The sequence below is a fragment of the Melozone crissalis genome, unplaced genomic scaffold (assembly GCF_028551555.1).
Source record: "Melozone crissalis strain CALT ecotype California unplaced genomic scaffold, PUWL_Pcris_2 ptg000006l_1, whole genome shotgun sequence".
Classification (NCBI taxonomy): domain Eukaryota; kingdom Metazoa; phylum Chordata; class Aves; order Passeriformes; family Passerellidae; genus Melozone; species Melozone crissalis.
Genome location: NW_026535784.1, coordinates 6,951,345 through 6,967,260, shown reverse-complemented (window position 1 = coordinate 6,967,260; position 15,916 = coordinate 6,951,345). Strand labels below are relative to the sequence as shown.

The following is a 15,916-nucleotide window of genomic DNA, read 5'->3' as shown; positions in this document are numbered from 1 at the left end:
ATGTGATTCTGCAGATAGAAAATATGTTAAAGCAGAAATGCATTTAAAGAAGTGTTCTCATTAACGCCATCATGGGACAGATTGAAAATTGTGATAGCCCACTTTCTCACTGGCAATTCCTACTCCATAACAAAACAAAAGTTGAAATTGTGTTCTTCATTTTGTTAATACAAAGGAAAGGTAATTATCATGGATCAGAACTCTACAGCTTTCAGAGGATAGGAATATGGGAATCACTTTGGTGTCAGCTCCTTAACAAAAACTAAGAACTGGTACCTAAACCAAAAATCTAATCCCATATTTATCTGGTTGCATCAAAAGAATGAAGGAAATTTCAGTGTTTCATTAATATAGAAACACCATAAAGTCTAAAATATAAATTTTAAAATTTAAAGCAACATCTCAGGTAGACCCTGTCCAATGTAAATTAATAGTTACTTGTTTCTGACTATCCAATTTATATTTTTAAGGGCCTGTGGATGTTAATATTCTTGCAAAGTGTAATCCCTGTTTATCAAATCCATGTAAAAATGATGGAACCTGCAATAATGATCCAGTTGACTTCTACAGATGTACATGCCCATATGGTTTCAAGGTAGGTACTGCATGAAGAGGAAAAAAGCTCACTGAAATGTAAGCTCATCCTTAAAAACCTTTAAGTATTCTTTGTCTCCCTTCCACTGGTGTGTGTATTTTCTTCTTATGCTATAATTGTTGTTCCCTGTGTAGGGTCAGGACTGTGATATTCCCATTCATGCTTGCATTAGTAACCCGTGCCAACATGGTGGAACTTGTCATTTGAAAGAAGGAGAAAAGGATGGTTTCTGGTAGGTTTTTTAATTGTAATAGCAGGATGAAAAACTACTGAGATTTTTATGGTAAACTAATGGTGTTAATATTTAGGTTTGCTGGTAAGAGCACCAAAAAGGCAGATTTTAGCACTTTGGATGTTTTCAGAACATGTTGCCATCCTTGGAAATCTTCTAGAGCTTTGAATCTGTTAAAAACAGTAACAAATGACTGTGATTTGTTGAGGCATATGAGGTCAAGACAGCATAGTATTGACTCCATTATGTTAATTAATAGCTAGCTAGATCCCTGCTGAAAAAATCTCATAATTCATCTGTTGTTGTGTGTATTACTTCAACAGACAGCATGTAAATGATAAAATGCAAATCCCAGTGAAACAGAAAATTAATGATTCATTTGAAACTCACTATGCCAGCAGATAAACATGCTGTGAGCATTTTTAATCTTGAGTTATTTAATCACACAGTACAATTACTCCAGATGTACTTCATGAATTATGAAATAAAGTTCTTTAGCATTCTTACGTGAGATTATTAGTCATTTAATAATCTACACCTCAAGCTTGTTAGAAATGACACTTCAAAAAGATACAATTCATTATCCTGCAATTCGTTATGACATTATTCTTACTTTTAATCCAAATTCTGCCCAAGGATTAAATGGTCTTCTATTAAAAATTACGTGTATACATCTTAATACTATGCCTCAAGAATTTAAATAGTCACGCCTCAGAATTTGATCTTTTTCATTTATTTGTTTGGACACTAGGTATTTTGAAAATCAAAGCAATCTCATAGTGAAAGCTTCAGAAATTATAGGTAGTGCAAATTACATAAAAATGTATGTGTAGTCATGTTTGAGTGACTTTTACATTACCTATCTATTTTGATTTATTTGTTTTGCAGAAACATGATTAAAAGCAAAAAAATAAATTACTGCTTTGTAGAATTTATGCAGGCTTTGGCTTTTTATATGAATGCATGTACATTAAACAGAGTTTTATATTGGTGCATTTAACTGAATGATTGTGGAAAACTACTATTACATACGAATCGCTGATTCCACAATATTTCCGTGTATTTACCCTTAAAAAAACCAAAAGGATCACTTTCCATAAGAAATCTAATCTTACAATGTAAATGAAGAATGCTTTTCAAAAGGAATACTCCATGATTTAATTTAGCAGGGTCCTTAAATTAAAAACTGAGACATGGCTTTAGAAGCATTTTTCTGTCATTCAAAATACTTGGTAATTGTTTGATAAAAGGGCTTTTTATATTATATCAACCATGTTCTGTTGTGGAATATTATAATTCTAATGTAATTCTATTAATTACAGAACTCCTTGTCTGGACTCCTCACCTAAAATGTCCATGTGGTTATTTGGTTTTCTGTACTACAGGTGTACTTGTGCAGACGGATTTGAAGGTGAAAACTGTGAAGTAAATGTTGATGACTGTGAAGACAATGACTGTGAAAACAATTCTACTTGTGTGGATGGAATTAATAATTATACTTGCCTTTGTCCACCTGAATATACAGGTAGGAGTGTAAGAGAAAGCATGGGTAATTCAAGAATTCCTAGCAGAAGAGTAATATTTTCCACTTTGCAGGTAGCTGCTCTACAACTGACTTAATACCAGGTGTCCCTCCATATTTTTCTCCTGTATGATTTGTAGTCTAAATTAAATTTAATGTCCACTCATTAATTCCTTTTCTAGTTTTGAAATTGTAGCACTTTTATATTTCAAAGGTCATTCAAAATGTGCCCCTCCTTACTGTTTGCCTGGACACCCCAGTGGAGGACCTCTGTAGCTGTAGAAATCTGAAAAATATTCTGCTTTTCTCCTTAATCCTCATTTTACTATAAAGAATTTGTCTGTGCCATTGGGGAACTGTGTTTGGCACCCCTGGATGCTGTCCTTTACTCCACCAGAAATATTAATACCGAGTGTGATGCTTCCTGCACAAAATAAAAAGACAAGTGTCTATTGTTTCTGTCAGTTGGCAGGCAAACCAAAGCACATCTTTTCTTTGTGACAGAGGATCTCTTGCTTGCTGCCACAGTCTCTGTGGAAATGGAGGATAGTTGGAACAGCAGCACGGAGGAAGTAGGATCTATTGTTTGCATTGATAATTTTTATAGGACTTCTAATGAGACAAACCTATTTTCTATTAGATAGTTGACCACTAGAAGAGCATAGAGTTTAAATTCAATACGATTTGAAATGCATAAAAAAGAAATGTAACATCCACTATAGTTTGGGAATTAATTCTACTCTGTCATCCCATATTTTTACTTTAATCGATCAAAGTTGAGCTCTGGGAAGCTGTAAGGAGAGGTAAATGCATTAATTAATTTCATTTATTGAAAACCCAGCTAACTCCTTTCTCATCCAAAATGTTTCCATCACTAGTTCTACAGACTGCTGGATTGCTTCCCTGTTTTCAGGTATTCAAATTTAAAGTCAGTATTTAAATATTGGGAATGCACAATGAGTGAAGATGGTAAAACGGAAGTATAAGAAATACAACTTCATACTCCAATAGAGGTATTCATCCAGTACTTATACTGGGTAAATTTTTGGTAGGAATTCCTCTATGCAGGATAAGCTACAATATCTAAAGCAATACAAAAGCCAAAAATCTGTTTAACAATACGTGGATGATCCATATGTGGAAGGACAGACATAATCTCATAAGAGAAAATACTGTTTTGCCAAGTGCCAATACCTTAATACCTAAGTGCAATTGACAGTTCAAGCCTTGGAAAGGAGCAACAGGTAACAGCCTCAGTAAGCAGAAACAGCAGTTCTGCTGCAGTTAATATTTCAGGTACAGGTGAGTCAAGTTCAGCTCCCTTGCGAGAAGTTGGGATCTCCTGTAAGAATGGGGTCAGGTATTCTCTTGTGTAGGCTGGGAGAGGGCAGGGCAAAGTCCCATCAATCCAGTACTGCTCTTCAGTGGCTTCATGCTAAGAGGTTTCATGTACCTATTACATAGGAAATAGTTCACTTGCAAGTGCATTCCTCCTCTGCAGCTTTGCAGGTGTTTTTACCTGTGTTGCTCATTTCTACATTTTCAGCCTTACTTTGGGTGCCTTTCACTGTTAGAGTCAGGTAGTTGGATTCACAGGACGCCGTGGGAAGGACTGCTTTTATTTAATATCCATAAAGTGGATACAAAGGATTGCCTATATGTCCTAGCCTAAAACTTTGATTAAGTGTTCCTGTTGCATTTTTGGACTATTGTAAATGAAACGTAAATTTTTAATTTACAGTTGAAATAAAAATTAATGCATTTCTCTATATACCTCTATAGATAGAGAAAAAAGGAGAGAATAAACATTGATAAAATTTTAGATGTTTGTATTGCAGTTGTACTTCTTTAGTCATAATACAAGACAATGCATTTTTAAAATTTGTTTCATATCTGTGCATAATTTTACCATAATCATAAAATGAGTTTTATAGATACAATGCCCACTCATAATATCTACTGAAGTCAGTAAGATAATATCTACTGAAGTCAGTAAGACATGAGAGTAGGTGAGAGCCTTCTCACCAGCTCTAAAAGAAATCAAAACAATCTATTTCTAATCAGTAAGTTTAAGCCTCCAGTTAAAAAATGTTGAGAATTCATAATAGCTCATCAGACTTTTTAAAAAAAGATGCTTTTCTTTTAAATGCATCACTAGAGCCTCAACTCATTTTGTATTAATCGTAGCAAAAATTTAGGTTTTCCATTACACAGAGGAAAGTACAGAATTCTACAATATACTGTCCATCATACAAAGCATCTAAGAATAGGACACAATGCATAAGACCTTAAGTGCTTTTTTAAATTAGTTACAAGGTGAAAATGTGAAACATTGAGCTAGCCAAGGGGTCCTCACATCTGTCATCCATGGTCTTACACAATAAATAACCTTCAGTATTAAGAATTAGACTGAAAGCAGTCCGGGCACATCAGGATCTCAAAAGGGTAATGTTCTTAGTATAAAGTAACTGTGCAGTTGCCTCGAGTGTGTATGAGGTATCAAATAATTTGTAGAACTTTTATTTTTCTCAGGTCTTTAACCTGAGCTGAAGGATATATAACAGAATCCCTGTTGAGTATGTAACAGTAATTTTCATGGGGAACTTTGTAAACATTTGGATTGTGATATTTGTTCTAACAGGTTAAAATAAGATATGCATATTTCTAATGTTTGCTTTTTATGAAAGGATTTTTCACTAAATGAATTCGTGTATTAGCTGGTCAAAAGTAGCTTCACAATCAGGAAAACAGGCTATATATTCATATTCAGTATATATAAAGATTTTTAAATTCAGAGGTATTGATCTCTAGTTCAGAAAGTCCCTGAGTCTCTAAGTGGCACAGTGTATATACTAGGAAAATATTACTGTAGGCTTGTCCTGTCCTCTTTTAATTAGGTTGACAATGCCCTCAATTGTCCTTGTTCAACATGTCACAGCATACATGTGCTCAACCTGGAATTGCACCAGCCCAGAATATTTTCCTTGGTGAATGATTACCTGCAAATATGCTTTACATTTCAGCAGCACAGTATAAGGAAGAAAGCAGCTGAATGTGCTGGTATGAAATGTAAATCGTTCTTCTACAAAGCCTTATTTTTATGTGGAGGGTTAGTTAGAATCCAAAATGAACTGTAAAGAATGTTGCAGTGTAAAACCTAACAGCCTCTTTTTGACTTTTCTAACAATCCCTTGAAAATCAACACTTCTCAACTATATTGTGTTGTCTTAAGAAAAGCAATTAGAAAGCTTATTTTGTTGTTGCATAAGAATCAGGAATCTGTTTTGCTCTGCCTCAGTTAGGTTTTACAGCAACCACCACAGTTACATGTGGAAAGATAAAGAATGGTATTTGCACTATAATATGAGCTTTCTTAAGATCACAGACTGTAACTGTGGCACAACAGTAAGCAAATGGAATCAACAGATATTCAGGGTTTCTGATGGAACCTGGAGAAATAAAACATTTAAAATACTGCACTATGTCCTGCACTCTTTAATCTTGCTATTCTCTTAACATTACCATCTGCTTTATTTTAACCCCAGTCTAGTAAACTTCAGGTCATTGTATGTACATTCTATAGATTACAGATAATCATTTCTCTTGCTCATCGTCGTCAGTCATTAGATCACAGAACTAACTGATCCAGAAGTAAAACCTCTCTTACACCACTGGTGGCATGTACTTCTTACCTTTCTGTTTGTTTTGTTCTGCTGGAGGTGAGACTTTGAAGCTTGCTTTGTTTGCTATATCAACCTCTCTGCTGCTATAGTTGTGCATTAGCTTAATGTGCTATGCTGTTGTATTACAATGTAAAAAGTCTCTTGTCTCTTCTGTCTTTGTCACTGCAAGCTGCTAATCTGAATGAAGTGGAAAAAGGTCAGTTGTCTTTTAAACCTATTTTCACTTACCTTGGTTTCTCACTTTCCTTTTCTTAAAGGTGCATGGATTTCAGTTATTACAAATGACCAAATTGTATATAGATAGAACTTAGAAAGCTCACTGCAAATGCTGAAATTAGGCACTTGGCTGTTGCTGTGAATACATGTCAAAAGAATGTTGTCAAAGATGCAGACCACTGTGCAGGAGTGCTTTAATACTGCATTCAATGTCTTTTTTTCAGATGTATTTAAAACTTGTGCAGACATTGATATAGGACTGAAAAAACTTACATTATTGTGTTCTGAAATCCTTATTCTTCTCATCCTAAAGCCGTCCCTTGGTTCCACATGCTAATGTATTCTCTGTCTTACAGCACTGTTCTGTTTTAATATTTTCAATAGATTGTATTACTAGAAAATATTCTGGAGTATCAAATGGCAATCATCTTGCTCCTCATTTCTGTGGCTTCTTATTTGCTGTAAATATCTAAAGAAACTGAAATGACTATGTTAATCTGGGGCTATGGTAGAAAAAAGGTAATATTGAAGAGATTTATAACACTAACTTTGGGTGTTTGATTTTTAATTTTATTTAAGTTTCTGCTTAGCACCTATCACACACTAACAGAGATAAATCATCTTCTCTGCAATCTGATCAGATATACAATCTGAGACCTACCATAATCAATGGCAGCATATTTATAAAGTTGCATGTTTAGTTTAAAAGCAAATGAATATTTTGGTATACTTGCCATTAATTTAATAAATATATTTTCAGTTCCTGAAGCAATATATTATATTATATATCATAATAAAAATATGTTCATTATCCATGAAAATACATGTTGAGCAAGACTGCAGTTATATAATCTAAGTTGCCTAATAACATCTATGTTGATTAATTTAGATATCTGATTAATAATTCCTGTAACTTAAACTCATAGTGTAAATTTTCTCTGTAACTGGGGCAGAGTATGAGACATTTTCAGAAAATTATTCCAGCCACAGGTTTTCCATGCTTAAACTGTCTTCCATTTAGACATGTTGCTGTATTTGCATTTTATTGCTACTCATCTGGACAGCAAAAATAGCCTGCTGTTTTTCCTGTTTATTATCAAGTGTGAACTGTAACATATTAAAATTATTGACAATAGAAAGAACAAACTCCTCACAAACAAATTATCAAACGTCCAGGGGATGTGAACTAAGTTTGGCTCCAAGACTAAGCAGATGTGTATGTGATACATGTTTATATTAGCTTATCAGCTGAACATGGAAGTTATTGATAGTCTACAAGGTGCCTGGAGGATCAGTCAGTTTTATCATGCAAGACATCTTTTGAATTGTGACAGTATTAGGGGGAAAAAAGGGATCATTTCAAGTAATTATCTCAGTTTATGCAAGCCTTAGACACAACCTTCTTGCCACTGTAATGAAGGACTTGCATTAGTACTTTGAATTCACTTGGTAATCAGATAAGTACCTTCCTGAAATTTAAGCATGCAAGTAATCAAATGCAAATCATGTAATATCAAACTTGATAAAAATTTCAATAATTCCATCAAATTAAATCATAATTCTCACCCTTGTAAGAACTGCATGTGTTACGGACTCTTAGAAAAAAGAGATGCATTTGTTATTCTTGCTTTTTATCACTCATAAAATTTTCTATTTCATCTAGCTTAATAAACCTTAAATTACCGTTCTATATTAAAAGCTCAAGTATTGAAATAATTTTACTACATTTGCATAAAGGGGAAATTTACACGATATTTGTGGCAAGCTGCTTCTGGTTTAATCACTGCCTTGACTCATTCTAGTCTATGATCCACCCTTCTGTTTACATTAATTGTCTTAAAGCTTACCTGCCTAAAAGTTATTGGTTTTTTGCTGTTAACACTGAACATAAAACAAATGAAAATGTTTAACTAAATTAAACTAAGCCTTATTTTATACTGAGATCCACAAGCATGGGAGACAGCTAAAAATACTTAAGCAATGCTGAAAGATGGGAACAGTCCAGCAATTTGACTCTAAAATTAAATTCAAAAAAATGTTCAGATTTATGGTTATAAACTGCATTCTGCTGTCACTGAGAACTTCTGTTAATTCTAAGAAATTTTGTCCCTCATATAATCAATATTTTTATTAGTATTTTCTGAATAATGAGCTTAAGGTCTGAAATAATTCATGTTGTATACTCCACATCAAGCTGGAGACAATAAAAATGCAGCAGTTTTCTATATATAGTTTCTTAAATGGCACAGTCATTTTCCAACCCTTGCTGCAGTCTATTGGCTGTTTGAGTCACAGTGTTAAACAGAGGCCTCCAGTCACCCAGTCAGACAGTGACACCTAATTGATAAAACATAAACACTGCAGATGTTGACTCACAGTATAGCTTAACTAAGCTCAGAAGATGAAATGGATATATAAGCACACACTTAAATTCCTTCTGTTCTATTCTGTGGTAGGTATTGGCAGTTTTGACTTTGGAAGAGGGAATAATCTAGGAAAAACCTATGTTTTGATAATTAAAAATGACTACTGTCACTTTGGGATTCTCTGTCTAGTTTTTTTGGGGAGGGGCGTTTTGGTTGGTTTTTGGTTTTTGTTTTTAATATCAAACTCAGCTTTGCTAATAAGGGTCATTTTAAACTTGTTTCTTTATAAACTTGCCTGTAATTAGCAATGTGCTATTACATTAAGAAGCCCATGTCCATTTTTGTTAGAGCTGTCCTCTTCATTCAGAAATGTAGTGGCTGACATTCCTTTATCTTAAATTTATTTACCAATTATTCAAAAAAACAAAGATGTAAATCCTTTTTCACTTCATTGCCTTTTTACTCATTATTTGTTCTAGTACATATCTATAAAATGGAAAATCCAGAGTTAAGGGTCTAGTCAGCCTTGAGAAAAGAAGACTTGGGGAGACTTTATCACCCTGTTCCAGTATTTAAAAGGGTGGCTGCAAGGAAAATGGAGACTCCCTTTTTCACAAGGAATCACAGGGAAAAGAGGAGGAGTAATGGGTACAAGGCACTCCTGGGGAGATACCAGTTAGAATTAAAAAAGAGGGAAATTTTTACTCTCAGGACATGGTGCCATTGGAATAATCTTTCCAGGATAGTGGTGGATTTCCCAACAGACCCTTTCAGGATTCAGCTAGAAAGGATGCTGGAACATTTTGTCTCTTCTGCTTTTTCCAGGAGATGATCCTTGAGGGATAAACCTGGTATTCTATGATGAAGTTTTTAGTGATTTATTATCTTATCAAGTCATAAGAGTGAATTAACACACAGAGGAAACACAAACTGACCTGTGAATCTACCAAACATACAGCTTTGATTACCTATATGAAGTATCATCAGTATATATCAGTATTTCATAGTGTTGTCTGACTGTTTGAGTCTATATCATACTCTATGCAAAATCTCAGTAAATATCTGTCTTGAGCTTGGAGGGTCGTGTTCATTCATAATTCCACTGGTTTCAATGCTACTCTATGCCAGAACTCAGACTTCCTTAGATTAATTAAGCCAGATGTCTTGTGAAAAGGGTTATTGCTGGTTCTAATTAAAATTTGGAAGCTTTTCACAGGTTTTTTGCCACTTTATCCACTACTTACTTTTAAACAAACTAGTCTGTTCCTTATTCTCCTACATACAGAAATGTTCCCATCTTTTAAAAATATAATTACTTAGCCAAGCTCTTACAGAAGCCTCAGTTACAGTATTATTAGATGAATAAACTAATGTCCTCACAGATTGGTGTCAATTTCTTGAATTGAGACTTTTTTCCTCAGCCTTTTCTGATTATTTTGAAGTATGCTCTTTAAACCTTGTATTATGTTTCTCAAATCAAGAAACTCTATAAGATTTCCTTCCAGTAAAGCCAAGGAACCTAACTTGATAAAACTGTGGTTTTTTGTCCAATGAATGTTTCACTTTAATCACTATCTTTTCATTTCAACAAAATTAACTACTTCTCATTTAAATTCTACTAAAACTACTATTTGTCTCATTTAAATTCTGAATAAAACAATGGTTGTTCAGTATGCTGAAGGAGGGGTTTCTTTACCATGAAAACTATATTCTTCAGTGATTCATATTCCATATCCCACAATTTACTTACCTTTTTTTATTAACTTTTTCAGAAACAGTTTTATTTTGGCCATGAGAATTCTCTGTTCAGAAAAAGATCTATTAGCATTTATTAATATTAGCAGTTATTAACTATTAGCTGTAGAAGACCTTGAATTTGGGTTACCTTGTCTTGTTATTCTGGTATTTAAATCTTCATTCAGAAATTGAGTATCTGATGTACATATTTGATTACATCTTGATATTTTCTTTACTGATCCTGTGTACAAGTCTGCTATTAATGCTATTTTTTTTTTTTTAATACCTAAAGGTTGTACTGTAAGTAAAGCTGACTTTTTTATGGTCATAGTAGTTTTTTACATGAGTCTTCTGCTACATGGCCACCATCCTGTTTCCTATTTGCTACTGACTATTTAACTAAAACTCCAAGGATATGATTCACTGTGCATGCAGTTTGCAAATGCAAGGGACAAGTTTCCTTGCTTTTATGCTGTCCCAGCACAAAAAGTTCTGCTTCTATGTGCTCTTCTACATAGTACTCAGATCAAACCTGAGTACCTGACCATAGTCTCAAAAATGCCTGGTGATGTTTGATGATGTTTGCAAACCATTTGGCTGCAGTGTGCCTGGTAGTGTAACAGTGATTTTATAATTTGAAGTGGACATTTTTCAAAAAGGTAAACCTGTTTAAAACTTAAATGCCCAATCATTATGTAGGATTCACAGCCAAGAGTAGGAAATAAGGAGATTTCAAGTGCCCCTGAGTGCTCCTCATGAGGTGATTCTGATTTCAGTATCGTTCTGAAGATATAAGGGCCAGCAACCTATGAATACTAAAATGCAGTGTACTCCAAGAAATCCTGTATTTTATTTTAATCCTGTATTTTACCTGGGGGAGGATTTACAAAAACGAACAGGCTTAGTTATTATTGAGTAAAACTATTTGCCACTCAAGTTATTTCAGAAATCTGTGCCAATGATAATCTAAGCCAGATCAATGTCCGGTAGCAAAATCAGTTCAATAAATTTGACAGGAATGGTAAGACTGCTTGTTCCTATTATGCCACTCCTAAATTGCATTTTCTAGGTAGTTTGGTCTTCTTTTACATTCATTGCTGTGAATGTATAAGGGACAGCAAACTCCAGCCCTGCTTGGGAGATAGGCTCAATGTGTCACTTTCAGAAGCTCTCTTATATGCTGTCAGATTTAATAATCTTGGGAATATTTAGAGGTGCTTTTATACAAGTTAGTACTGTACAACCACATTTTTTGTTACTTGTAGTTGGAGTGTCATGTATTTTTCAGTTCTGCATGTAATTTAATATACAATATATGCCATAATAAGATATTTTTATTGGTGTGTATCTAAACTATGAGAATGTGAACAAACTAGGTTAAAACAACAGAAATTTTTGCTATTCTACTCCCATGATCCTTAAAATCTGAACTCACTGTTCCCATACTTACATCTCACTCTTAGTCACTGCTGCTCTTTGAACAGATTTCAGCTATTACAAGTTCTGCAAGTTGACTAAATGCTATGTGAAGAGCAGCATTGAAGACCTATATATATATATGAGTTTGTTTGAACAAAACCCTTTGAAAAGAGAAAGGGATCTGGGTTTTGTTTAATATATCGTGGGATGAAAACAATCCCTGGTATTTCAGGATTCTTTGTGCACTGACCTAGTCATAACAATTGCACATTTCCAGACTAATAATTCTATTGAGAGCTTGAAGAGGCTTTGAGGGTAGAATTATAACCCTTTGTATTTGTCATCTTCAGTGGCCTGCATTTGATCTCCATTCAATTTCCTACATGTATTGACTAAGTCATGTTGTTACTGACAGTTTTCCTGAGGCTATTAAGTGACCTGTTCATGAGGGCTATTTTCTTATGTTATCTTAAACCTTTCCAACCCTTTGGTTTGTAGAGAAAACACACTACTTGCAAATAGAGAATGTGGTATTTATTTATTCATTTATTTATTTACTTTTTTTTTAAATCTTTGTATAGACCCAGTCTGGGTCTTTTGAATGGCTGCAAAATACTTGTTTAGCTGTTTTTTTGCTTGTCCTCTCATTTTTGAAGATGTAGAGGTCTCATGTCTTATTGCACTTGGTATATGTTTTTTCAGTTGTGTTCTCAACTGGCATAACTGTCTTTGCTCCTGCTTCAATTTTCCTCTTTCTCTATCCTTGGTTTAATATAGACTGTTTCTCAGCTCTTTTTTGGTTTATTTGTCCACTGCACTGCAAGCCACTGCCATGCTCAGCTCAGTAAAACTGAGGGATACCAAATATCACCTCTTTGAAGGCAAGTGCAGTTTGAGCAGTGAAAGTGTCTGATCATTCCCTCATTTCTTCTGCTCTCCTGTTTGTCACTGTCACTGTAATGTACAGTTCTACTTCTCTTTGCTTGCCACATCATGTTTTATTACTGAAAGGGAATAAAGGACAGGGACAACCCTGCTGCTTCCATGGTTTCAGAGTCTGATGGACTTGTCAGTCCCTGTATTCAGGAGGCACAGGGTTTATACCTGTATATTACACATATCTTCTTCATATGGATGCTGGAATAAGTATACCTACCTTAAAAACCAGTGATTACAAGCTTAGCAAGTGCACAATCCATGGCATCATCTGATAAGTTAGTCAGGGAACAAGATATTGTTGATCTGTGTACAAACCTGTGTTTCCTTTTAGTAAAGTTGCAAATAAAAAAATAACCATATTAAAAAACTTTTTGGATTATAAGCCCATTTTGGAAACTAGAGCCACTGCCTCTATCAGCAGGGAAGGATAGACATTTTACACAGTTTTTTTTCTTTTCTTTTCACAGAACAGATTATAGATAATTATGGTACATTAACAAATGCAAAAAATGGAGAGTCATATTTAAGGAAAAGTAGAAAACAAGTTTTCATTTTTGGATAATTGGAATTGTATTGACATGCAGTGATATTAACAGGTTTTTTTCAGGTAATAGATTACTTATAGTGATAGTGCAAATCTGGATATATCTGTGTGTTATGTGCTTAGAAATAAGTAAAAGAGAAGCATCTTGATGGCTTTTTTGTTCTAGTGACTTCAATCACTAGTGTTGCTATATAGCAGAGCTAAATAAATATTGTAAAAGAAAAAAGAATTACAAAATTACCGTTTATATCCATATATAGATGATTGAACTTGATATTGTTTATAAATTATTTACCAGGTATATTATTATTTATTTTTGTTATTTCTGTATAACCATATATTTATATATTAATATTTATCATAAAGGTATTTATTGCTATGTAAAGAAGTATGCATATTTTAGTGTTAGGAAAGGAATTGCTTTTAAAATTCTGTTCATTGCTATTTTCAGGTCACTGTGATGTTTTCACTGAATTGACAACATACATTGTATTTCAGGTGAACTCTGTGAGGAGAAATTAGATTTCTGTGCCCAAAACCTGAATCCTTGCCAGCATGATTCAAAGTGTATCTTAACACCCAAAGGATACAAGTGAGTCTGAAATGTTAATAGAGTCCGACTGGATCGAAGTTTGTATTTTTGTATCCTGCTTAGCTTCCTTTCTTTCTGTTTAAGTGGAAGCCAATTCTATTCTCAAAGTAATAATTTTGATTATTATTAAACCTTATGGCAGAACAGGCTATTATTTTCATGTAGAGCTGCATTATTATCTTAAGTATGTTTTACTGAATTTCACTGATCTTTAAAAGGTCTAATTCCTACCAGATTTTAAATAAAAACACAGGCAGCCTTTATGATGCTCTATACAAAAACCCTTATAGGAGTTTGAGCAGTAGGAAAATAATTGCATTTAATTGAAGTGGAATAATTATATTGCTTTTAGAGAAGTAATTGTGAAAGAGATTATTAGGAAGGCACACTGAAAGGTACAAAGTAAAGAAGTCCCTCCCCAGGAAAGCTAATCTTAAATTACACCATATCCTTATAATGATTAATTAGTATGTAACAATTTAAAGTAGTTTTAATAGGCTTTAGGTTAATAAATACAGGAAACCTGCAGATTTAAATTGTTCTTAGAAGTGCCTGTTTTATGCACAGCACGCTTTTGTGCTAAAATCAGATTGTCATTCCCAATATTTATGGATGACATTTTATTTAAAATATGGCATAAAAATATTAAATATTCAGTTGAATGTGAAATTAAGTTGATAGTTTCAAACTGGAAAATAGAAAAATTGTTTGGTTTCTGTTGTAGTGCATTATGTTTGTTTTTTTCTGTCACTTCAATAAACCTAGTTTAGTGTCGAATACTTTACTCTCCAGTTCATTATTCTTTCCTGTTACTTTTAAATCAGAAAATAGCACATGCAGTATACTTCAAGATGTATCTCAGTCAGACTTTTGATATGTTGCTTTATATTCTTTTTCCCTTGTCTTGTTTATACCTGTTGTTGAATAAAAAATGAAACATATTTGATTGAAGTGCTAAATTTAAACTTACATGGCTATTTGAAATCACTTTTGCCAGCTTAGAGAAAATTTTAGATAGTAAAAGAAATGACACTGAGGAGGGAATCACAAGATCTAATGAAATCAATTAATTACATCTTAATTTAAAAAAATATCATATGGATGCATGAATTTGTAATATTTTCCATTAATTTTTGACAGAGTTATGAGAATTCTTTCAATCCTATATATGAGAATTCCCTGAAGGAATGCCACTAGCATTAGCGATGAGTTTCACATGGAAAAAAATACCCAAACCAACAAAAAACCAAAAATCATTACGTACTCTCTTGAGGATGGGCTGTTTCTAGACCAGTGGGGCTTCAGGGAGGATAGATGATGGGTTTTGAGGCTTCTCTTAGTTCAACAACCATGGAATTATTTTTAGTAAATCAGACTGGTGGAACATTAGGAGCAAAAGAATTATGCATAACCTTTAAACTGCATAAATGGACCATTGGTCTGTTCATAGCTGTTCAGTTGACAAATAAAATAACCATCAGCGGCAGCTTCGGATTATTTGTCTTGGTTTAAAGCATATTGATTATGTTTAGTGTTTGCAGCCATGAATAACATCCTGTAACATTCTGTGTTGCTCATAAATTCTAAAACCTGCCTAAGTTATTCATGAGGGCTCTCTAAATTTGCCCACAATTCTTCAATATAATGGCAGGTGTGTAAACATTTCAACTAGCAAACCTGTATTTATCACATATGTAGATTCCCCATCTAATAGTATGATGAAGCTATAAAGTCTTTGCACACAAAGTATTAGGAATGCCTTTTTTTCCTTGATTTTTAAACAATACAGTAGTTCCTTAACTTTTTTATAATCACAGTGGGTCATTAAAAGGCACTGTGCTATCTGATTTGCTGTGTTACAGATGTGATTGCACACCTGGATATGTAGGTGAGCATTGTGACATTGACTTTGACGACTGCCAAGACAACAAATGTAAAAATGGAGCGCAGTGCACGGACGCCGTTAATGGATACACCTGCATTTGCCCAGAAGGGTACAGGTGAGAAAGATCTGAAAGCAGTACAAACATGGATGTCTTCTGTCACAGTTGTTTTTTCTTGGAAATACTGA

At 33.9% G+C, this 15,916-nt stretch overlaps 1 protein-coding gene across 5 annotated transcripts in view; it reads left to right on the top strand.

Moving 5' to 3' along the window:
* The window catches only part of SLIT2 (slit guidance ligand 2), a 255,843-nt gene that overhangs the window by 224,079 nt on the left and 15,848 nt on the right, over positions 1 to 15,916 (top strand). For 3 of the 5 annotated variants that reach the window (XM_054294145.1, XM_054294144.1, XM_054294140.1), the window contains 6 exons: positions 471 to 595; positions 730 to 827; positions 2,213 to 2,352; positions 6,202 to 6,228; positions 13,752 to 13,845; positions 15,708 to 15,845. In XM_054294145.1, coding sequence (XP_054150120.1) covers positions 471 to 595; positions 730 to 827; positions 2,213 to 2,352; positions 6,202 to 6,228; positions 13,752 to 13,845; positions 15,708 to 15,845 — 622 coding nt within the window. The remainder of the gene's footprint in view (positions 1 to 470; positions 596 to 729; positions 828 to 2,212; positions 2,353 to 6,201; positions 6,229 to 13,751; positions 13,846 to 15,707; positions 15,846 to 15,916) is intronic. The other 2 variants (XM_054294159.1, XM_054294150.1) reach the window with 1 other exon arrangement.